Source organism: Apostichopus japonicus, chromosome 11 (assembly GCF_037975245.1).
Source record: "Apostichopus japonicus isolate 1M-3 chromosome 11, ASM3797524v1, whole genome shotgun sequence".
NCBI lineage: Eukaryota > Metazoa > Echinodermata > Holothuroidea > Aspidochirotida > Stichopodidae > Apostichopus > Apostichopus japonicus.
The window spans coordinates 14,124,666-14,148,471 of NC_092571.1; the positions used below are offsets into that span (position 1 = coordinate 14,124,666).

Here is a 23,806-nt window from a genome sequence, read left to right on the forward strand (position 1 = left end):
TATATCCTTCACACTGCGTGCGGTTTTCCGTTCCTTAAAATTATATATGAAGACTATGAATCAACACAGCAAGGCTTCACTGTATTACTGTACTAAAGTACTCGTGTGTTTGTACGGCAATGGAGCTTATGGTCAGGAAAAAGAAGTCCCTTGACCACACCCACCAGCCCACTGACTTCGGAGCAACGCGTGCAAGGAATTAAAATGTGTACTTTAACGATAACAGGGAACTAGCAGTTAGAGAAGTATATTGCTTGTTTTGGTGCGATTTGACATTTGGAAATTGTTTTTAGTCTGAAACATTTCTAAGTGGGTGGGGCATTTTTATATGTTAGGCGATGACTTTAAGAATGATGAGTAGACAGTTCTCTCTTTCAAAGCATTTGCGTACACTAGTAAATGACAAAAGACTCACCAGGATTACTTTTAGAGATCTTAAATTCACATCTGTCCGAATACTGCGGTGTGGAAAGGGACGCCAGCGTTTCCTGTGTAGCGATGCATCCAACAGTTGAGTTCTCATCACAAGACGTAACGTAAATAGAAAGCTCTTGAATACCGTTATCATCCGTGTAATGTTTCTGAAAATCACAGCCGTCGGGCTCAATCATTTCCAGATTTATCGGTGGAAACCCGTTTGTTATTGAACAAGATATAGTTACGTGGTAAGAGCCAGATGGGGATGAGGAGGGGCCTTGACAAATAAGAGGTGTAGGAGGCTGGTAGACTGTAAAGAGATGATAGGTGTGATGAGAGTAAAGAGTATACGGGGAATAAGAATCAGTCAATGACAGATGATAAGTACCAGCATCCTGTCGTTGAAGGTTTAAGATGGAGAAAGAAAAATCAACCTTAGTAATCCGAGGCGAATAGTTGTACAGATCTTCCTCGATATATTCTACTTTTACTTGAAATAAATATCGATTGACTGTCTGATTCTGTCTTATTTGTAAACCGTTGAAGGAGTAAGTTCCTTTAGAGGGAACGTCTCCGTTAGTACGTCCGGTAAAGTTCATCGCTACTCGTAAACCATATATGTATACATCTATTTCATGTATAGATAATGTAATATGATCTTTATTGACAGCAATATCCGGGAACGAGAAGTCACAGCCTAGCATAGCGTAGCATTCCTTTGAATTTACTGTTCGTCCTTCTGTGCAGTGGTAGTTACAACCGATTACGTTACAAGTATATAATACCAGGAAGATGGCCAGATGAAAGAACTTTGAAACAATGAAACCATCCATTTTTAAATTATTAACGACTTTTAAAGTTGTCCAACGTCGCAGAAGTGCGTTTGTGCCTACATTTATTTGAAAACTCTTATGAGAGATAGAAAGTGATCTTTGTAACAATACGCTTGCTTTCAACTTTGCATGACTGGAAAACATATTTCCGACATGAAAACATGCATGCACGAGTGCGTTCCGAATTTTAAACGTCACTTTTTCTATTTAATTTGAGCAGTTATATTAGCTAGGGAGTAGGCTAATGATTTTAATATAACATTGTTATTTAAAACAAACATATTTGTTGAAGGGTGAGTGTGTGTGTGTATGAATCGTTTGTTGTCATTTTGTGTTCTCGCTATTAATTTAATGCTTTTAGGTGGCTTTTGAAACAGTACCCTACAGTAACATCAAATCAAGTTTTAGTATGTAACGAATGTCATTAATATACTTTCATACTAAGTTAGACCGAGAAAAACAGAGAATGAGAATGCAACGTGGAGCTTGAAATGAAGCACTGATAGCGCATAAGCATATATACATTATCTTCATCATTTTAGAGTGATACATTCATCAAAAATGAAAGGACTGTACCTGAAAGTGATGACGCTCTCACGTGAAAAATTTAACAAAACTGAATTCTACTTTAATCTGCTCTAGTGACCGGACGAGTGAATTCAAAATGTGATGCAACAGTGTAGATAACAACAAATCATTAATTGACGTCTAAAATAAGATCTTCCATATGAGGTATTAACACAAAATCCGGATTTACTATTCTGTTTTTCTTTTGTTGGCTTTTTATTTCACATCCAGGTGAATTAATATTTTCATGGTTCTCGATCATCCGCATCGAATTACTTTTAGTTTTACTTTATCAAGGTTTAAATACAACAGGCTGGTGGACTCATATGGTAGGAAGAGTATAGTAAAATATACTTTCCATTGCTTTTTCTGTAGAATCCTTCACCCTTACATATTGAATAATTTATGGAATATAACTAATCACATTGTTCATTGTGCCGTTATCAGGTAACTTATATTAATTATGCACACCTCGATTACGAGAGTCCAAGCCTGCTTAGAACCCAATTCGTTTTCAAAGAATAGGGCAAAACTTTGTCAAAGAACTGAACATCAGTCTCCATTTCGATGGTACTGTTACCCACCTTACCTAGTAACCATCAGTTTATAATGGTAGTTCTATAATGTGGAAATATATTCAAATTCACTTCAGAAAACGAAAAGACACATGATGTCATCCTTGTTAACGAATAGTAAAAGTTATTTCTTATTCAGCTTTTTTTTATTTCGCGAACAGCTAATCACTTAGATATTTCTGTTCGTTTTTATTTCAATCAAAGCTACTTCTTACATCGATGCATGTAAAGAATCTTAACATTTACAGTAATGTTTTACCAGATGTTTTAACGATAATGGTTACTCTGAACATGTGTCTCTAATATTCGACGGCTTTTAGTCATATTTAACTGGGTATGAGTAGATACATGTAAAGAAGAGCTTACCAAATAGACGGTATGTGTGTTGCAACGCCGACAGTCCAGTCACTTTTTGTATACTTTATGTTAAGTTGATAAGTTCCAGCATAGTCTAGTTGGATATTTAGGATTGAAAAATTAAAGTTGAAAAGAAATCCTCATTTTACCATAAAGGTATTCAACTTGGAATACATAACGATCACAAGTATGATCCTCATACCCCCAGAACATTTCAGAGTAAAGAAAGGGAGCTCGGGGAACAGTATCATCGGTAGCCAGCTCGGTTAAGTTTAAATCTAATTTTAAGTAGCCTATATCTATATATATATGAAAATGAAATATTTCGAAACGATAAATCACAGCCTACAACCACATAACAGTCTGTTGAATTTACTCTAGGGCCATCTTGACAGTGACAATCATTATCAACAATAACAATCATTATCTTCGGAAAATGAAAAAGTTATCAGAAAAATTAAAAAACAATGTAAAACAGGTACAAATCCCTTATCGATAGATCGCGGTATTGTGACAATTATTCACGGTAAATTTGATGCATTTATTGCAACACTTAGCGCTGTTTATCAATCAAAACAAGGAGCCGTTCTTAAATAACACCCGTGGATGCGCACATGTGTGTGTTTCATTTGAATAATATATGTGCTTATTCAAAATGAAAATGACCAGGCTGACAATGATTTTTTTTGTTATGGGTGCGTGACAATACAAATTAATTTAACTATTAGTGTCTTATTCAGAGTACAAACTGATCAAGCCACATATATTGGGTGAATTTGCCCAAACCGACGCGTATTTGGTCCGCCTTAATGCTCCGAGAGCAACTGTTTCAATTGCACAAGTTTCGGTATATCGGTGTGACATTACATTACATGACTGTGCTACTGTCGCGCTAGGGATCTTGGTCTTGATACGAAGAATGCAAAATATAACTATAATTAATGACAGACTCTATTGTTATCAGATAGTGTGAATCACTTTACGTAATAATTTCTGACCTTTTAGGTAACAAATTCAACTTCGGGTCGCTATCAATTCGCTCAATTACTCTCCCTCTCTGTTATGACAAGTGCCTTTATGCTCGTGTTTGTGTGTGTTTTTTACGTGACCCTCCCTGCGGGATCTAAAACGTCACGGCCAAACGGCACTAACCAACCATCCCTTTCTGACAAACAAACCTTAATCAAGCGAGTCAAAAAAGTAAATACACCCCGACCTGCAGAGACGAAACCCCAACCACCCACTCAAACATTAACCACAAAGGGACGACCAGCACGCAGCGAAACGAAACACCCCTCCCCAGCACAAATGCGACTTCGCTTGCGATGATCCCTTATGCCATTCACGTTCATAGTGGCAACTGGAAGCGTATGGGGAAAATTTGCCAGTTGGCATGCAGTCTTGAAGACGGTGAAGATTTTCGCCGTTTATCTGGCTGCCTTTTTTGGACGCTGGTGTGCTGGGGAGTGGTGTTCGTTTCGCTGCGTGCTGGTCGTCCTTTTGTGTTTTTTTATTGCTTGAGTGGGTTGTTGGGGGTTTGTCTCTGCAGGTCGGTGGGCGTATTTTACTTTTTGGCTTGCTTCACTTGAATTTTATTTTTTAGAATGGGATGGTTGGGTAGTGCCGTTTGGCCGTGACGTTTTGGATCCCGCAGGGAGGGGCACGTAAAAAGCACATGAAGTCCCTTGGACAAATATTTCAAAGTTAAATAAAGGTAGTCGTCATGTACCCAACAAGTACCTGATATTTGTGAACGATAGGTAACACCCTCTGCCTGTCATTGGCCAATATTATTGATATATATGTGTTTCAAGGTCTCTCAGTTGTTTATGGATAAAGGTAGTGAACAAATTATACTGCATGTTTAACAATATCTAATGAATGTCTTTTAATAAAGGGATCGATATTATTTCTTTCTTTGTGTTCTTTATACTTTTTAATCATCGGGTAACACGTATAAACTGTTTGTTATGTGAAACAATCTCTCCCTAATTTATTTAACATGAGCCACTTCTTCCAGAGTTCTTACTCCGTTACAACAATCTTATTTTCAAAGTTGGTGAGCCCTTTCACTTTCTCTCAAATATGGTTTCTTTTGAGATGTTCTCATGATATATTAAATTATTTATTGATGCAGATCCATGATTTTTGGAAGGAAATGGATGAGGTCCTTGGGTTGTTGAACCTGCCTCCAAAGAAAGAGGTGGGCAGTATCCTTTTGTAATATGGTGCAATCTGTGGCAATTTACACTACAAATTAAGCCTAAAATTATGTCCAAGGAAAATAGTGCTAAGGAATACTTTTGAATTTTATGTGAGGTTCAAATAGGGAAGTGGCGCGCACCTCCACTCATATATCAGCACCTGTTAATGTACTGATAACTTTGTCTTTAGGCCTCGAGATAAATTTTAGGAACTCATCAAAAGTTCTTGAGTCATAATCAAGCTCACAAACTTTCACCGATCCCGGATATGTATGATGAATCCCGAGAAGTCAAAGAAGCAATTGATAGATCGATGGGCAGTTTTAAATGTTTTTAAATGGTCATGATTAAATGTTTCTAGATGAAACACAACTAGATTTCTGTAAGTATGTATATATAGTGTTTTTTTCTTCACATCCGTTTTTTTTTTGTATACAAAAGGGATGGCTGCATCTGTGACAGAGTAATGATATACACAAAATGGATACAGCAAAAGCCGCACATTGCGAGTAATTATTGCATGCGCTGTTTGCGTGTCGGCTTTCCTCGTTCCATCCTAGGCTTGTTTTACGTGTATGTAGGAAAGATAATATGAAGACTTATTCTGCTTCCGGGCTTTATTTTTTATTTCAAAGCACAGTCAGCTTTAAGAATCTATCACATGGGAGATGGGAGAGTTAGAAGAAGAAAAAAGTCATAAATAAACAATATCTATTTACATACTTTAATGTGTTGAAAATTAGCCTTTTCATTAAAATATGATATTTGACACATTTCTTATCTTCTTGTTGAGGATTTCAAACTTAATAATTTTTTAAATTGTTATCATTATGAGGAATATAACAAACAAGTATACTTGAAATAAAAGGAAAACAATAGAGTCAAATATTTGCCTTATATTAATTATTATACCACTTAATGTTACAGTAATTTACTTTGAGAACTGTACGCCTGGCTTAAATTTATACACGAATACATACTCGATTAATATTCGACATCTTCACCGATTTGAGCTTACACATAGTCTTAAAATATTTTCATTTCTTGACATTATGTCTAACAAATCACCTAAACTAAATGCAAGTTTAGCGGTTATAAATTCTAGTTGACTTTCTGTACTAAGATAGCTAACATTTATTTCCTTGTTTTCCTTATAGAATGGAAAGTGGTACTACTATAAAGCACCATTAAATTACTTCTCCTGGGGGTTAACACTTACATTTAATGCTTGGAGTACTTTTAATATTTTTATGATAGGTGTTTCGAATAATGCATATGACACAACATTACTTGAGGTGTCATAAATTCTTGCTCAAGAACAATAGACTATTCACACTTAAGTGGGTTTTCACTTTCCTCTCCGTTAATGAATGATGATTACCATACATACACATATCATTTGATACGAGTTCATTGTATAACCTACCTTGAGTAAACGTTTGATCTTTTACAACAGTTAACGGAGACCCACAATATGACAATGATGTAAGGCAATACACGATTTACAGTACACAACTTTATATTGTGTCTTACAAATCGTACTGCCAATGTTCACAAGGTGATAGTCACATCCAAGCCCCCCTCATTTTATTTACTTTTACTCTAGATGATGACTGCTGATAAATGTCCATATATACTCAGTAAACTAATAGTAAAATAATATTAACTTTAATTGATCGTATAATAGTGGACCCAAGTAGATCCCGCAAAAATTAAGCCGCCTTTCTATTATAAGTTTTCCTAGACGAAGATTGTTTTTTAATATTTAACTTCATAATATCAATGTTATATACAGTTTTCAGTTCCGCCGATTTGACTACTCTGCCTCAATTAACTCCATGATCCATCAGTAAAAGCACGACAGGTATGTCTCCGGTGTGGTATAGATGTATTGATATGAACATTTATCTGAAAATACAAATCATGTCCCACAACCGAAAACTGATTTGATAGTTGAAGATACAATTCCATTCATTATTCTCAGGAAAAGTCATAATCAGAAACATTTCGACGTGTAAATCAAAATGATGGGAAATATCCGTATTAAACGTTTCCCGTTCAATGGATCTTTAAGTGTCGTGTTCCAGTTTAAGACATAGATTTGAAGGAAAAAAATCATACTTAGGTTCTTGGATAACGATAAAAACCATGATCGCATACAACATTCCATTTTACAAGCAAAGTTAGGTATGTGCCCTGGGTATCTCGGTGACGTTCAAATTAAATATTTATATTAAATGGAATTTTAATTTATGATGGAAATACCAAAATCATGAATGTAAGAATTATTATCGTCGTCTGTGTATCTACTTGGAATAAATAACCTTGAATCCAGTACACATATCGCAAAGAAGAACATCCCATTGTACACAAAAGTACAGACAGAAGCTCAGTGACGCTCCACTCTAATCTAAGTACATATATGATATAAAGAGAGAAGGCACAATCACATCCTATCGAAATCACATGGATACCCAACAAGTTCATCTGATAGTTGATCCAGCTTGATAATAAAAATCACAATCGTTAGCTGAAAACTTATGAAGAATCAAATAGACAATGTAAAATCACTATTTTGGCAAGATTTCAGTCTCAGTGGTTCCAGCAGACGTTTCCTGCAATGTAGCGTTCAAGTTCAAATGTAGCATTGAACAACCTCATCCTTTAAGTGCATAACATAAGCTACATGTGAGTACTCTAATTGTAATAAAGAACGATCCGTAAGGAAAAGTAATGGCAGATATATCTCCGGTGTGGTACATATTTTTCATGTGAAAAGTCACACCCCACAGCAGTCTTTTCGTATGATAGTTGGACAATCTTGAAAAGTCCATTCATTGCCCTCGAGAAAAGACGTTATCAGGAACATTTTGATAAATAATCCAGGAAGAAGAGAAGACTCCATATTGAATTATGCCGATGTACAAAAATCTTCCATTGCTTTTACGCGCTGTATGTTAGCTACAACAGATTGATGTTGTAGTGTCGCGTTCCTGTAGAAGGTTTAGGGCTGGAAAACCTCCTTGTGAGTATCTACTTGAAATAAATAACGATTGAATCCAGTATCCCATATCTGAAAGAGTATCCCATCGTACACAAAAGTACGGACAGATATGTCTCCGGTGTGGCATAGCTCCATTCCACTCAAATCTAAGTACAGGTTGACCTGATAGTTGATCCACCATCACAATAAAACAAACATCAATCAGTTCAGCAAAATGACATTACGAAACATTACAATAAAGGAAACAGAAAATGTAAAATCGCTACGTTGGAAGAATTCAGCTCAATAAATATTCGTTAACTATGTTGCCGCAAGTCTGTTCTAAGATGGCGAATCTCAGCTAAAAATTAGGATTGAACTACCTACATGCTGCAATCAATGTATCCGTGCTCTACATTAAAAGAATATTCAATTGTAAACATAAGTACGGACAAATATATCTCCGTCGTAAGACATCTCGCTGCCGTTGAATTCTGAAGTAAGTACTCTATAATATTTATATGAAAAGGAAAACCATACCTATAACTAAAGAATAAACTGTTGATCTGATAGTTGGTCCTCTTTGACATTAAAAATACGATCAGTTCCCTGGTAAATCCCGTTGGCAAGAACTTACTTAGAAAGAAACAAGTAAAAATGTAAAATCTGTTCATTATAACATCTTAGTTTAATAAACTTCAACTGAAGAGGGAGACAGAAAACGTAAAATATTCATATAAAAATACTTCAATGAATCATCAACTGCCTTTATTTTGGGCGTTTATAGAAGAGAAGCAATTTCTAATCGCACATTTAGTGTGTAAAAGTAAGTTGGTCTGACGTTTCGATCCTAGCAGGATCTTCTTCAAAGGCTAAAATATAGGATTGCATATTTAGGATTGAAAACAAATCATGAAAGTACGATGGATAATCCAATGTGAGTATTCTACTTGGACTGTTTAACGCTTGAATCTATAATACATATCCAAAACAGCTGATTGTTACGGTCAGATTTATCTCCATTGTGAGTCGCTATCCATGAGTTTCAAAACATATCGAAGTACTATATTATACGTTTATGGAAGAAACATCTGTAAAGACATCCCATTGCTCACAATGTACGGAAAGATATGTCTCCGGTGTGACACATCTCGTAGAATTATATCTGTATGAAAAGGAAATAATTTGGAAAGGCAGACTCATATTCTAAAGTCAGACAACAAATTCTTAGTATGGCCTGTTACAACAAAAATCACAATCAGTATACGGAAGGTTTTGCTAGGAACATTACGAAAAGGAAGCCAGAAAATATCCATATTGAAATATTTCCATTAGATGAATCATCAACTCCGTTCACGTTGTGCGCTAATAACAGAGATTTAAGACGTACAGAGATGACTCCGGCATGACAGGTCGGTTACTAAATGATATTTTATGAAGAGAAAACACTTGGAAAGGCCAAAAATTGCTGATGTTTAGTTTGGCCATTTACAACAAAAATCACAATCAACATGCGGAAAAGTTTGCCAGCAGGAACATAACGAAGAGGAAGACAGAAAAGGTAAAATATCAATATTAAACTATTTCAGATCGATAAATCATCAACTGCGTTCATGTTGTGCGTTAATAACAGATTTAATTTTGTTGTCTCGATTTCCGCATGTTTAGAATTTAAAACAAATCATGAAAGTCCGATTGATAATATCCGTGGGAGTATCTACTTGGAATACATAACTATTGAAGCTATGATCCATATCGAAAGAAGTACGAACAGATATGTAGCCGCTCTGTGATTTCTCGGTGAGGTTCAACGCAAATCTAAGTACTATATAATACTTATATATTACATATATAGAAAGACTGAGCCACACAATAGAAAGACACGCGAATGACACTATGTTGATCTCATAGTCCATATTGACAATAAAAATTCAAATCAATACCCTCTCGATTAATACATATTGTTATTATGAGCATTCCTAAGAAAAAAAACATGAATATTGCTAATCTCCATTAAGACAGATTCCAGTTCTATCTATCTTCGAGTCCTTTTTACGCTTGGCCTTGATGGTCACACAAATTATTGTTGCAGTGCTACATTCCTGTTGAAGGGTGTGGATTGGGAAAACCCCAAAACCATGACAGTGTAATTGATAATCTCAGTGTGAGTATCTATAAAATAAATACAGATTTGATTCATTATCCCATTGTATTTTTTTCAGTATGGACATATGTCTCTGGTTTGACACAGCTCGGTGACTTTTTTGAAAATGAAATATCCACCAGATAATCATGGCTGGTACAGCAAGTACAGTTATGAGTATCGGCTGGAATATCGGGAAGGCAAAGCTATATCCTACAATCGAATAAGCACAGGTTGACCTGATAGCCGGTACATCTTGACAATACAATACAAATCAGGGAAATGACGCTAATAGGAACATTAAGAAGAATGAAACAGAAAAGGCAAAAAGGCACTACTTTTGCAAGATTTTAGTTCAAAAAATCTTGAAATACGTTTATTTTTAGCAATGTCGATTCCAGTTGAAGATTATGAATGAAAACCCCAAATATGATGAATAATTTCCGTTTGTGTACTTTACTTGAAATAACTAGCTATTGAATCTATTAGAGATTGTGTCTCAAAGGTAAGTACTATTTAATAATAGTATGGAATGAAATATCTAGCAAGCCATATATCCTCCACCCAAAAAACAAACTGATTTCGCTAACAAGGTCATTTTTTAAGAACAAGACCCTAGATGGAAGTATGATAGATGAGCTCCGCTCCAAATCGCATAAAACAACATTGCATTTCGTACCTACCGATCTGTCACTTTTATTCTGTATAGTAAACGCCAAAAGACATAGAATAGCAATTGATCATGTATTTCTATTTTAAATGCTATTATTAAAGATACATTGACACAATGTCTACTATGAATTATATGTAGTTTCATTCATGTTTGAATTATATTTCATTAATTTATAACATATAACGTTGCTTACCTGTAGACATCTACGATGATTATCACAGACAGGACGAGCACTACAGCACATACGATCATCACCAACTTCATTATGTTGTTTGTGTCTGCAGAAGTTACATTAAAAAAATGTATTACAATAGGAGCATTATTCAAGAATGATTCAAACATCACTATGAACTAACCAAGTAATGTGATAGTTGATTAGAAACATTTCTTTGCTCAAAACACAACACTATCAGTATAAATCCCAATGACGTTGTTTCATCACTTGAGTATTACTAATAACAACATGAACAACCGCTAATATATATTTAGAACATTTCAAAGAGCATCAAATACATTTTTTTATTCCGTCAGTCTTGAGGACTAGACATGACATTCATTTGACTTACCGGGATAATCTTTCGGAATATCAAAGAAACAACTGTTTGAGTATGGTATCGTAGACATGAAATCTAGCTCCCCTTGAGTAGCAGTGCAACCAACAGTAGAATTCACGTCACATGTAGAAATATAAACTGTAAGCGTCTTTATGTCGTCATCCCGCGAATAAGATTTGTAGTACGAACATCCCTTTGGTTCTATCATATCTATCACCACTGAAGGGTAAGCATCTGAGACTGAGCAAATAATGGAAAATTTGTAAATACTGGAGCCTTTTGATAAGTCTTGCTTTTCACAGAGTAGAGGTGTGGGGGGTTGGTAAATAGTAAACAGACGGTAGTTGTATTGTACAATGGCGTCTTCAGTCGTTTCTCCAATCAAAGTCACGTGATATGACCCGGCATCCCCTACGCTCAACTGTTCGATCGTAAACGATAGACAAGCAGCAGTTTTTCTTAAATTATCACTGGGTGTGTTGTCTTCTTGAAGATATTTTCGTATGACTTCAAAACTAAAACGATCCACCGTATGTATGTCCCGAAACCAGAATTTTCCATTGTATTTATAGATTCTTCGGGAAGATGAATCGCTCCTTGTATCATCGCTATAGTTTATGCTCAGACTGAGAGAACGTTTGTAATTTCCATATATGGGGACATCAGGAAAGGAAAAGTCACATCCTGCAATAACATAGCAATCTGTTGACTTGTTTGTATCTGGTCCGCCAAAGCAATGGAAGCTACAACCGACGATTTCTGATGAGAAGGAAGAAAATGAGATAAAAAGGATTGTATTTTGAGATGCATGTCAAATCGAGAGTTTAAATTTAAATAACATATGTGAGCTCATTTTTCGTATATTATTTTAATATCGTTTATAGGAGTAGATTTTGATTTTGCAATTGACATTGCCCTCATGTCATCAACCAAGCAACAGATGCAAATAAAGACAAATTTGCTAGCTGATGAGGCAAGCAGAGTGGGTTTTGACATTAAAAAACAGAAGACCAAAGTGATGCGTTTCAACACTAGAAACCAGGAAAGTATTTATATTGGTCAGGAAGAGTTACAAGAGGTGGACAGATTTGTATACTTGGGTGTGACAATGACAAAAGATAGTGGCGGAATGGGAGACATTGCCAACAGAATTGGGAAAGCCAGGGGTGCACTAATACGTCTACAAAAGATTTGGGTCTCCAAAAGCAACAAACACTGGTAATACCTGTCCTACTATATGGATGCGAGACCTGAAAAATGAATGAGGCGGATGAAAATAAAAGCGATATATTTCATAACAAATGCCTTAGGAGAGTGCTAGGGATAAGATGGCAAGAACGGCTCAGCACAAAAGAACTGCTAAAGAGAGCAAATATGGGACCATTAAGCATCAAAATTAAGAAAAGAAGATGGAAATACATTGGGCATATATCATATAAAACCCAAACAGGAGAAAGAGAGGGCGACCAAAAACAACATGGCGCAGGACAGTAGACAAAGAAACGCAGCTGCCGACCGAGATGAATGGAGACGCTCTGTGGAGGCCTTATTTGCCTCTAGGCAAGAAGACGACAGATGATGAGATAGGAGTAAAGGACATACTGCACAAGCTATAACGTGTGATTGAAGAAATATTCCTTTACATTTCTTTCCTTTCGTCTCTCTTACCCTCTTTTTTCTGAATACTGTAGCTCAAGGTAGCTCACTAGACACGATAGCACTTTATTTATATTTGCAGAACACATGTGTTTCACCACTGTGGACCTTCACCCATGTAATATAGTTTTCTTCAAGATGGGGCTGAATTTCGAATCTTAGGCGACCCTCCAACTCCCTCTTTTATTACTGCGACGCACAGTAACATGTTTACGTAAGTCGACCGTTGATGACATTCAGTCCGTCTCAGCTACTTACGGATCCGTTGCCATACCGTTATTAACTAAGAAAATACACAGCTACAGATAAAAACAACCATGAGGACTGTTTTCAACTCCCAGGTTTTCTTCCTAATACTTAAGAAGCTGCTATTGTATAAATACGGCGATTTTTACTTTAAATAACAGCTTTCATTTGTGTGCTTATCTTGTCACGTAAAATTTGTAGTTTTGAAATGTTAGATTGTCGGCTGAAATGTGATGAAAATACTGATGTATGAACTGACTTTCCATGAGTCGAAACAACTGTTTATCTTGTTTTCCTGAATATAGGAAAACAGAAGAGAAATTACACTTCCGGGTTTTACTTTCACAATTCAAAGTATAGTAAGTTTTAAGAAGTGACAATTACATGTTCTCACGAATCACATTTATAAAAATTATTAATAGTAACCTTTATGGCTTAAATTAACTTTGTTACCTTTCAATTAATTTGTATAGATGCTTCTCAAAGTTATAACAAATGAATCCATCTATCGATACACTACTATTTGAAGCTTGCTTTTCATTTTGTTTGACCTTATAGTTTTGAGGCTTATATGGTTGAGGGTTATAGGGTTATTGGGTTATTGGGTTTAAAATGTTAACATGACGATTGTATTCTTTTGATCGTCCTAGCATATATACTTATTTTAGTGACACAATATGCCAGTAATGATATGTGTTACTTTCTTTTGGCAATGCGAAAATCTGCCGTGACAGCAAAATCGTATTGTTGAGTTTTTCGGGGGAGGCTAAGGTCGTCCCCAGTCAAGTTTTTTTTTCAGTTTTGCGTTCTGTTGGTTTAAAGGTCCCTGAAGAGGTTGACGCGCTTCAGCGTAAACCTCTCCGGGGTATGAATGTGTTTGATGTTCGGTTCACCTCGGAGGCTGCCCGCGTCCGAGGTGTCCATGAGTTGGAGGGAGTTGAGGGACTGAAGGTCACACCGTATGACAGTTCGGTGTGGGTGACAGTGCTCCATCTCCCTCTGGACATGTCTGAACAGGTTGTTGTGCGGACACTGGGGCGTTTTGGGAAAGTGACCGGCTACGAGGAGCCGGAATTCCTTGAATGTAAGGGTGTCAAGACCGGGACTAGTTAAGAGTTGAACTCAAGTCCGATATCCGCTCTACCTTGTGGGCTAATGGGCACAGGGCCCACATTGCATACCCGGGCCAGCCTCGCACTTGTTGGAGGTGTGGGCTACAAGGGCATGAGGCCAGGTTGTGCCCGAACAAGCGGTGTAGCCGCTGTTTACAGGTTGGGCATACCCTGGCCGAGTGTAAAGGGGATATCGTTTGCAAATCGTGTGGGAAAACGGGCCATCTCGCCCGTTTATGCCCAGAGAGTGGCTACGGGCGTGGTTGAAGCGGTCCCTGTCCCGGCCTCTGACACCGTATCACATGATGCTCCTCTCATCGCCCCAGTGTCCGACACTAGCGCCCCGGTGGAGGCTTTGTTCCCCCTTTCGTGTCCGACCTCTCCCCTGATGGAACTTGCCGAGACTGCCAGCCTGCCCACTGAGGCAGAGCAGGACAAAACGGCGGAGATGGTACTAGCGGAGTGGCATGCGGCGCAGGATACGCCCGCTATCGGTGATACTAGTTAGGCCCCGAGTCAACCGGCCCAAGAGACATCAAGTGGCCCAGATTCTGACTCGCCAATGGAGGACTGCACTACAGCCTTATTAGTTGTGGCCAAGGAGTCCTCCGATTGGTTTGATGAGACGAAACAGGCCACTGATCTCATTGACTCGAGTGGCCCTTCCACCCTACCCGCAGCCGCTTCCGCTATACCGGACACGATGGTCGCTAGTGGACCTCCTGTTCCTGTCAGGGAGGTCCACTCGATCAAGGTGGACGAGGAGCTAAGAACTCTGCTCCCTCGTAAGAAAAGGGGGAACACTGCTAGGGGCCTGAAAGGACCCATATTGGGAAAACTTCGCAGGTAATGCGCAGGCCTGTTGTCTACCATCGGGACGACGTACCCCGGATGAAGTTTTGGAGTGGGTTAGTTGTCAGGTGTGGGGGGGGGGTTGTGTGGTCGTTACATAATATGGGTTGGGGGTTCTGTCTGTGGTTTGGAGTTGGCTTTTTGGGGCTGGTTTGTAGAGCTTTATTGTTTTGGTTCTGTTGGCCTTTGGGTCCGTGTCCTTTTCATGTCACGTTGAACGCTACATTGTATACATTTGTTGGTGAGTGAGAGATTTCTGTTTGTGGGTTTTCAGTTGGGTTTATGGTGGTTGTTAAACAGACTGGGATTGTTTTGGGGTTTTTTGACCTTTGGTCCGTGCCCGTTTTTCTTTGCACGTAAAAAACCCGCAAAATCTGTAGAAAAAAAATTGCCTTACCTTAAGATTGTGTCAGCAATCAATTATGGAAACAAAGATATAAATGAAACAGAAGCTAAGTGTCATATGTTTGAAATATATTCGTTAATATTACACTAATAAATGTTACAGCGATTAAAATAAGGGAACCCTTCTTCTGATTGAAAATGTATTCACGCATGCGTATTCGTTCATATTCAATGATATTAACTTACACGTATTTAAACGAATATGTTTGTTATTGAGTAAACGGCCATGTTTCATGCTTGTCATGAGATAGTGGGTTATGACATTTGTCGCGAACAACACTATTACTTCCAAGACATGATTCCTCATATGTTTATTCGTAGAGCGCTGAATAGATCTCTCCTTATCTTTGTTTTGGCGGATATGTATATAACTAAACATACATAACGTAATTGCTTCTTTCAGGGGTTAACGTATCAGTGGTTCCAAACAGTGACATAATGGCAGTTGCATACATGCAGAGATTTTAAATTTCAGAAAATAAGTCATTATTTACACCAACTCACTTTTTCTGATTTTCCTTTCGATTGCTCGGTGAGGTAGATGGAAGTTATTTTGAAAGATATTATTTTTCAAATGATATTTACTCAACAAACAGATCGAAAGTCAGCTGTACATGGCCCGCTGTGCTTCTTATCTAGTGTTTTACTGATGTATTAGATATTTTGAAACTGACAAAGTAATAATTAGACAGTGGTAATTTCCGTCCTAAAGGAAATTAACTAACTTGAGGTTATTCTCGATTCATGCAAGTATTTGAAGTTGGTTCATATATAAAAGATTTATGATGTTACTCGCAAACAAATATAGGCCTTAATTAGGGCCTGGTGCATAATGGCAATGTTACATGAGGCGTAGTTTCCTAACAAATTTTAAGATGTGTTACAGTAATCGTGCGTAAGATGACAGTGTCATAGATTCGGTTGCAATTATTTCGGAATATAAACATACTACAGAAACAAGGACGTTAAAAAAATATTTGAATACGCAGCTTCCATTAACCAATAGTTGTGACAAAAGCAACAATCTGCCTTCTTTGTGGTATGTATAAGAGTTTATTTCTTGCTTAAGCCCTATGTTTTTTATGTACAAAGACCAGACTCTTATTCACTTTATCGAACGGAACGGAACAGTAAGGGTAATCATTCTCCATTTGCTGCATACATTGTCATCGAACTTGTGGGATAAATACCGCTAATACACTCATAGCATGTTCTTACTGTAGTCGTGAAAAAAATAATAGTAATCCAGTGATAGGAAATATGTTACATGTACTTAATTATTTTGGAAGTAGTAGATCCCTGTAAAGCTGTATAGTGAACCTTACCCACATCTTCACTCGTTCATTTTACAACAAATCTTTACGACTTAGCTCCCCACACATGAACGTGGAACCCTCTGGTAGGTAACAACCACTCTTTACATTTCAGGTCATCAGCATTACCCTCGTGCTTAAGTATTCTAAGAGCTTTCAAGAATAACTTCTATACAGGCTATGAATCCAGCTATGAATCCTGGGATGTCGTCCTTGGCGTATATGCAATAACGCCATACTGCATAGTTCATGGGACTATCATCAATTTGCTAAGGGTTTATTCCCCTAAACGTTCACGGTATTTAATGTCAAGCCATTGTACTTGCTTTTGTGCGTTTCGGTTGGAAGATTTTAAATAATAAGTTAACCAACCCAAAAACGTAAGGTTGCGTCTAAAATGAGTTTCACAAAGCTGGTGGCTTATGAGCAGGGCCTCTTCGTCTAATCGCTATACATACGTTCAGAGAAACTGGAGCAATGAAAACACTCCACACTTACAGTGTAGCTGTAACAACGAACTAACATTTTACATACTTTTTTTTTGCTTATAAACTATTGAACTGTTTGCTAGTAATTCTAAGGGTTAGGCATATTTTTGCCCGTTCAAATATTTTCGTACAAGCTTTATACCAAAATAAGACGCCAATAAAATAATTTCTAACCTTGATCGGTTTTAGAGATGTTAAACTCACATCTTTGTGAATACTGTGATGTAGAAAGTGACTGAAACGGTTCCTGAGTAGCGATGCATCCAATGGTTGAGTTCTGATCACAGGAGGTAACGTAGACTGAAAGCTCCTTAGTTCCGTTATCGTTTGTGTAATATTCATGATAATCACAGCCCTCGGGTTTGATTACTTCCAGATTTATCGGTTGATAACCGTCTGTTATTGAACAAGATATGGTGACGTGGTAGGATACGGATGGAGATGAGAAGGGGCCTTGACAAACAAGAGATGTGGGAGGCTGGTATACTGTAAAGAGATGATAGGTGTGATAAAAGTAAGGAATACACGGAGAAAAAAATCATTCAATGACAAATGATAAGTACAAGCATCCTACTGTTGACAGTTTAAGATGGAGTTAATGCAACCAGCCTTGTAATGACAGTACTACAATTAAACTTCCTCAATATACTCAACATTAACGTATTATTGACTTTGCAGTAACCATTTCCTGTTTAAGATGGTCACCTTTATTTTGTACAGAGAGGTGCCGACACAATGTGCAGCTAGAAAGGATATATTAACAAAGATTACGCATAGCAGTACTACTGTAATTCATCAAATTTAAGTGGTGTATTCGTATAAAAGAAAATGACTGAATTTAAAGAAAGTAATTGACGCTCTCACATTAATGAGACTTAATATGATTCCGTGAGTAATCTACCTTAATCAGCTATGAATGACGAGTAATTCCACAATGTAACTTTACAGTGTAGACAACTAGACCTCTTCATGCACGAATAAGTGAACTATATATAGTTTCAACTGATAGTATTAAACAAAAAAATTAATACTGGAAGAACCCTTTCAAATCATTCCTTTATACTCTATATAGACTTCGTGTTAAGTAATGCCACGTGTTAATACGTGTTGTATACTTTGATCATAATCTTGTTAGGACTTCACTGTTTATACACATTATCTGATGTCAAAACGACAATGTTGAAGTCCAATACACGATTGACATTACAATACTTTGCATTGTACAAGCTCATAGTGAAATTCGAACTCTTTGTTGTACTTGAATTTTAGAGATGCACATTAATGGCAGTATTCAAACTTGGGACTCGATAAAAGTGGTACAACTTATATGATATAATACAAGGACCCGCGCACCACAATAAAGTAGCTATAAAGATATGACTTTTTCTTGTCGAAACTTAATATTGTTAAGTGAAGTTTACAATAGCAACAATAAACTTAAAAATATATCTGTAATTTTACAGTACAAAGTACTGGCACCAAGTTTTACACAAGATGTTAATGTAATTTTTGGTTAGTCTGTTAAATGTAACTTATTATATGTAATTTTACAGATCAACTACAAATTACATTAAATATATGTGAAACTTGTTGCTATTACTTTTCACCGTAAAATTACAGATTCTTAACTAAGAGTGAAAATAGTCTGTTATTTAATAGAAACTGCAAAAAAAGAATCGTGCAACAGGCTTTTGAAAGGTTTATAAAATGACAATTTATTCAAACAAAACTTTACGGCTGACTAAGAGGCAAAACAACGGTAGACAATAGGTATTCTAGAAGCAATTCGTTAAATAATGTTATTAAAAATGTTAAATATGATATTTTGGTATCATTTTTCAATGAAATCGTATAATAGAACTTTTCAACTCCTGTTAATCTTCTTTCGGAATGGTTACTGAAGCAGGCAAAGTAGCAATGTTTGCTTTTCTCGGTGTTCCTGCCAATGATTAGTTTACCGTTCGTTACTTGCAAGGAAGGAATGATGATTATACATTTGAAATTGTTCCTGTTATCGCAATATTTGTTTCGATCGTTTTATAGTTTTAAATTTCAAGGCATTACTTCGTCATTGGCAGGAAATTACAGAACTAATAATATACAGGTTAAAACATAATTACTGCTGGTTATGTGAACTAAACAACTGCCGCTGTAAAGAACATTTTGCAGGTGCTTGGCTAAGTGCCTTTACTTTAAGATAAAGATACCCGTGTTATTTTCTACAATTTAAGTCAATGTTGCACATGTACATTATTAGAGTCCCTTTTAGTGAAAAAATAAAACTGTTTGGGGAATAATGAAACTTGAGAAAATATCACATAGGCCTATTAATTAATGTTTCAATAAATAATAACGCGAACTTACAGTGTTAAGTACCATAATGGTGAGATAAGAGGACAACACTTAAAAGGGGAAAAAGGGTGAATATTTCAATTAAAAACTAATGCATGAAAGCTGTTAACGCAAAACTTCATTGACGAAGCAATTTTCTGCTCATTGTACGAAATATTGTCGACTACAAATTGAAAAGACCAACATATTTCGACTGAGCCTCTCTCCGTTGACACAAAGGTTTCCGTTTAAGTGGATGGCAGTTGTAATAAAGAGAAATGATTATTGATGCATTTAGGATGGCAAGTATTTTACTTACACGCATTTGACGCAATTTACTGCATATCTGAGTTTTTTTTTTTGTCTCTGTGAAAGTAATACATTTAACTTTAACTTACACCAACAAAACAAAATGGAAGGTCTACCCCATACAATACAACCCATGCTCTACCGATCATGAACGGTCTCCCGCTACACGGTATCTCCAGTCCTAAAACCACTCCCACAACATTAAAACAAAGGAACAATGCCAAGAAAACATGAGCAGTACTCTCTATTTCTATTATTTCTAATTACATCCTTATATTGCCACACAAAATGCAAATATGTCAACTAAGTTGCAGATGACGGACGGAGAAAATAGATAAGGTTAAAATTTAAATGTTGGGTTCTGGAAGATCAAAATACTGATAAAAGTACATATGTATAGACAACTTTCAAACTGACAAAGTATTACAAAGATATTGGGTAGCATTCCTCAAACACGGATGTGAACCGAAGATGGTTGAATGTTTCAATTAGTGAACGTAAGACAGATGATGTCGCTCATTCCACTATTTAAATCTGCCATGATCCCGTCTTACATCTTTAAACATTCGATATACAACAAAACCCATGGATACAGCAACAGTCCACTTTAATATCAAGAACGTGCTGCCTCAACTAGGTCACTACACACTCTTTAGGACAAAAGACATGCGTTTGATTTAAATCAATTTGAAATTATCTTTCATCTGATATTATGTCGTATTCCATGGTTATTAACAGCGTATGTTCAAAAGGCTTCCCTTTATCACTGCACGGATCAAAAATATTACTTGAAGGAAATACACGTGTGATTGTATGTTAACATTGAAAGTTCGCAAAGATGAACTAGGAAAAGACATGTTATAACGTCAATATAAAGGCGCCTGTATAGTGGAACTTGGAGATCAGGAACAAGAAATCCCTCGACCACACCAGCCCACGTTCCTCGGAACAACTATCTAACAGTCCTTTTTGTTTCAAATGGTGTACTTTATAACAATATTAATTACATTAATAAAATAAATTTATAATGCGCACGTATCCACCTAGAGGCATAAGGCGAGTTTAAGCTTCTTTTTATTAAGGAGACACTTAGCTGACAATCGCGGTGCAGCAATTGAAAAAGATCTTTACCCCGATAATGGTTGGTTTTAGGTTCCCTGAGAAGAGTTGTCTTTTGAAGAAGATTAGGTGTCGGAATATATGCTTGATGCATATCAGAGATGTATAAAGGCACCACATGCTGAAGAAACTTCAGCATTAGATTGAAAACAATGCAGTTCTTTCATGAATTGTGTAATATTTTTCAAGACCTTTTCGACAAAGTTAGGATGCGAGTTGCAGTGTTTTTAACGTGCTGAACACAGTGTACACAGTGAACAACTGATGACTGAGAAACATAATAGCTTAAAGGCACTGGTTAAAAGTCGCATCTCCGATGCGGACTTATTGAGGTTTATTTGAAAGATCTGAGTGACACCAGATCAGGGCTAGATCTTGAATTCCAAGATATTATTGGAAAACGGGGCAGCATGATGTTTTGGGCAACTGTATCGAATGCTGCCATAAGTCCAAGAAAATTAATTTTTTAATATTGCCATTGTCAAAGGCAGTTAGGTACGTAACAGTGTTGTTTCTGTTTCGTGCAATTGTGGGTTTGCGAATGATAAGAAATTGTCCTTTCTGTAAATTTGACAGCATTTGGGGGCTTAAGGGGGGTATACTTATAGGTTAGGCGATGGTTTTAAATATAATGACTAAACACAAAGTATTTGCGTAAACGGTTAAAAAGCAAAATGACAAAAAAAACTTACCTGGGATACTTTTAGAGATGTTAAACCCACATCTGCCAGAATACTGGGGCGTCGAAAGTAACTCCAGTGGTACCTGAGTAGCGATGCATCCAATGTTTGAGTTCTGATTACAAGACGTAACGTTAATAGAAAGCTTTCGAATACCGTTTACGTCCGTGTAATGTTTCTGAAAAGCACAACCTTCGGGCTCGATCATTTCCAGATTTATCGGTGGAAACCCGTCTGTTATTGAACACGATATAGTTACGTGGTAGGAACCAGATGGGGATGAGGAGGGGCCTTGACAAACAATAGGTGTAGTTGGCTGGTACACTGTAAAGAGAAGATAGGTGTGATGAGAGTAAAGGGTATACGGAAAGTCATCACCAGTTTCGATGCATGGGGACTGGGGTTGAGAGCGGATCATTCGTTCGGTTGTTTGGTTTTTCGTGCCCAGGTAACTTTTCTTACAAAAAATAAGTACCAGTAGCCTCTCGTTGGAGGTTTAAGATGAAAGCAAATCAACCTTAGTGACGTCATCGTGGTAGTAGGACCGATCTTACTTGACATTCTACTTGACTATATGGCTATGTGAATCAGTCGTCGCTGTATTTATTTGTATAAGAAGTCATAGCCCGCATAGCATTACATTCATTTCAATTCACTGCTTCTCTGTCTCCGTAGTGAGAACCAGAGGCAGTGACATTGCAATTGCATGTAACCGAAAAATTCTTTAACTAATAGCAACTGTTAAAGATGGCTCCTGTGAGAAAGTTGCACCCGTAATACCGTGTGTACCGTGTCTATAAGTATAATATCTTAGATTGAATACTTTTCAAGCATGCGTATAATTTACTGTGCATGAATGGTAATTCTACTCAATATAAAGCTACATACATCATAAGACAACATCTTTACAAATTTTAAATTATTTTACTTCTGCATGTGTTAAATAGAAATAAATGTATCCTATATATGATATTAATCCCTCGACTCGTAAGATAAAAGTCGTCGAAGGACAAATACAAAGTAGATAAGAAAAGATGTCACATAAATCAATCAAAAAGACGTGATGAAGGTGTAAACTATTTTTACGAGCTAACTAACTTTTTCATGACGGGCTTCTTTGTGAGGACAGACTTGAGTGGCGCGAGTTTCATGGTGAACGATTTTGAAGAGGATTTGTATTTACTTCTCTATATTCGAAGGAAACATTCCCTTGAAGAATACGTGAGGTTTACAAAAAAGCATTTCAAACATTTAATAGGAACATTAAATTTCATTGATTACTCAGTAGACCTCCTCTAACCAAATCTTCTTTTCAATACGGGTTTTACAATACTCTCTCTCTCTACCTCTCTTCGGTACAACTTTCTCTGTACCAACTTCTTGCCCTCTCCATCGTTTGCTTTTATCTCAGCTATGAAATGTCGAGATCTTTTTCCATGCTCTTCTTTATAGGAAGAATTTGATTATGTTTTGTGGATACAACAGTCCAAACAGTAATCACTGCAAGTATGCATTTCATCGAGTTTAATTCAAGTGAAGATGCAACAGTCCATGTCATTCTCATTTTTTTCTCTAATTGTCTTAAAATAGCCTATTATTTGAAGCTATCATATTCATCGGGCATAGATCTTACCAAATAAACGGTATTTGTGTTGAAAGAGCATCGGACCAGCAGTCCAGTCATAATAAATCCCCCTTAGGTTGACATTATAAGTTCCAGCATCTTCTGTTTGGATGTCTCGTATTCGGAACGAAAAATTGTAACAATACGCCGATGAGTTCCAAGGTATGTATTCAACTTGGAATAGGTAACGATCATATCTAAGATCTTCGTCCCAGAACATTCCAGAGTAGACAAATGGACTTCGACGAACATCATCATTGGTAGTCAGCTCTGTGAAGTTTAAATCTAATCTAAGCATATGTAAATATGTATATGGAAATGAAATACTTGGAAACGATAAGTCACAACCTACAAAAACATAGCAG

At 36.8% G+C, this 23,806-nt stretch overlaps 1 protein-coding gene and 1 long non-coding RNA gene across 2 annotated transcripts in view; both read right to left on the bottom strand.

Annotated features, from left to right (window-relative positions):
* LOC139975694 (uncharacterized) overlaps window positions 1-23,806 on the bottom strand; it is a 139,977-nt gene that overhangs the window by 50,470 nt on the left and 65,701 nt on the right. The gene's annotated exons all lie outside the window — the stretch shown is intronic.
* On the bottom strand, window positions 4,155-23,739 carry LOC139976353 (uncharacterized). Its single transcript, XM_071985046.1, has 6 exons — window positions 23,451-23,739; window positions 21,830-22,141; window positions 17,553-17,774; window positions 11,319-12,065; window positions 10,946-11,030; window positions 4,155-6,861 (listed from the first exon to the last, which is right to left on the bottom strand). The coding sequence occupies exons 1-6, from the start codon at window positions 23,737-23,739 to the stop codon at window positions 6,858-6,860; spliced, it is 1,659 nt and encodes a 552-aa protein (XP_071841147.1). The 3' UTR covers window positions 4,155-6,857.

Excerpts from the sequence above, each read along its gene's own strand:
- LOC139976353 (XM_071985046.1), bottom strand. The coding sequence starts at position 23,739 with ATGCTTAGATTAGATTTAAACTTCACAGAGCTGACTACCAATGATGAT. Across the intron at positions 22,142-23,450 it reads ACACAAATACCGTTTATTTG|TGTACCAGCCAACTACACCT; the intron begins GTAAGATCTATG and ends TTCTCTTTACAG. Across the intron at positions 11,031-11,318 it reads TATTCCGAAAGATTATCCCG|ACACAAACAACATAATGAAG; the intron begins GTAAGTCAAATG and ends TAACTTCTGCAG.